The following is a 1,519-nucleotide window of genomic DNA, read 5'->3' as shown; positions in this document are numbered from 1 at the left end:
CGACTTTCTTCTGTTAAGGAATAATTACCGTAGAGAATTCCCGAAAAAATAGTCGGTCTTTGTGAATGAATGCGAACGTGCAAGATTATTACTTTATCGTCGTTTCGGTGAAAGTTTTGGCAGTACCATTGAAACGCGTGTTCACTTGTGTCACTCTCGTCGACTGCAATGCAATTCAACCGTCGCGCCATTTTTGTTTTTGAGATTCTGCCGTTAGTTTTCAAGTTTTTGCCCGTTGGTTTTCAATCGGAAACTTCTTCTAAGCGAGGAGCTGTATAAAATGTTGCCTAAAAAACTCATGTAAAAAAAAGATTTTTTTGAAAATTTTTTCGAGTTCTGTAAATATTTAAGAAAAAGTAAATATTTTCGCTATAATCAAGGCAAAAATTTATTGAAACATAATTTTCACCGAATTTAAAAAAAGAAAATGTTGAAATTCACGTTAAAAATATTATAATTAAGATTTAAAAAGCGTTGAAAAAGAAAAAAATTTGTAACATGAAAATCTCATTTAGTATCACGCTCCTCGTTCTCTGCATCAGTTTCTGAACAGTAATGGGTTACGACAAATACTGGAATATGCGAGTTATGAACTACATGGTCGCTGATACTACCAAATATAGCTTCACTTATCCCCGTTATTCTTCGTTGACCCATCACAATTATATCTGCTGCATTGTTTTTCGCTAAGTCGCAAATCATGAGCCCAGGAGAATGATAACTGTCTTCGATGATCGTTTTATACTTAATACTTTGTGCGCTGCAAAAATCTTCAAATTTCTCAATTGTTTTTATGCACTTTTGCTTGCTGGCTTTTACACTTTCCCGTAATTTGGTACTGTATTTCAAGAAAAGTCCAGTTAGCATCTCAAATGCTGGAACTTTTGGCATACGATGAATACAGATAAGTAGCAAAGTGTCTTCTGGGCGATGAAAGTTTTTTGTGTACCAGTTGAAAGCGATTTCGCTTGAATTACTTTCGTCAACTACCATGCAGTTAATACGGACCGGCAGTTTAGCGGAAAGTTCATACTGCATTTTCTTATTTTTTATGATAAAGCGTAATAATTTGTGAGGTTTGTTAATTCTTTTAGTTTTTTAGATGCCGCAATTTTTTAGTTTTTTAAAAAAAAAAGAACATTTGGCGGTTTTTTGATGAACATTAGCGGTTTATTCATAGCAATCTGCTGTTTTTTTGCGTTATTGCGGAGAGCGATAAACGTATTTTAAAGTTAAAAATTTAAACATGTAAAAATCTTAAATCGGCAGTGTTTTTTTTTCATATGATTTTTTAAAATAGGTACTGGTTATTAAATTTTAATTCATTGTCTTATTAATTCCATCCGCCCCTCGTCTATCCTAGGGATTTTTTCCTCGAAACTTGTTTTTAGTTTTAAACTGAAAAAACTTAGACTTTGACAGACAAAAAAAAGATTTAATTGTAGAATATCGTGGCGTTTGACGTAGAAGGTTGAAACTGACTTCAGTGTTTTCGTTTAAAATACAAAACTTTCTAAAG

General features: G+C 32.9%; 1 protein-coding gene across 1 annotated transcript; it reads right to left on the bottom strand.

The window, feature by feature from the left end:
* Positions 1-298: 298 nt before the first annotated feature.
* LOC149882515 (uncharacterized) lies at positions 299-1,111 on the bottom strand. The gene has a single exon (XM_090100874.1). The coding sequence runs from the start codon at positions 1,036-1,038 to the stop codon at positions 508-510; it is 531 nt and encodes a 176-aa protein (XP_089957000.1). The 5' UTR covers positions 1,039-1,111; the 3' UTR covers positions 299-507.
* Positions 1,112-1,519: the final 408 nt, after the last annotated feature.

Source organism: Hydra viridissima, unplaced genomic scaffold (genome assembly GCF_058129835.1).
Source record: "Hydra viridissima isolate aposymbiotic clone 2 unplaced genomic scaffold, HvirCarnegie_v1 scaffold_10, whole genome shotgun sequence".
In the NCBI taxonomy this organism is placed as follows: domain Eukaryota; kingdom Metazoa; phylum Cnidaria; class Hydrozoa; order Anthoathecata; family Hydridae; genus Hydra; species Hydra viridissima.
This window is presented reverse-complemented; position numbering and strand designations above follow the sequence as displayed.

Bases quoted from the DNA above. Each gene is read 5' to 3' on its own strand.
- LOC149882515 (XM_090100874.1), bottom strand. From the start codon at position 1,038: ATGCAGTATGAACTTTCCGCTAAACTGCCGGTCCGTATTAACTGCATG.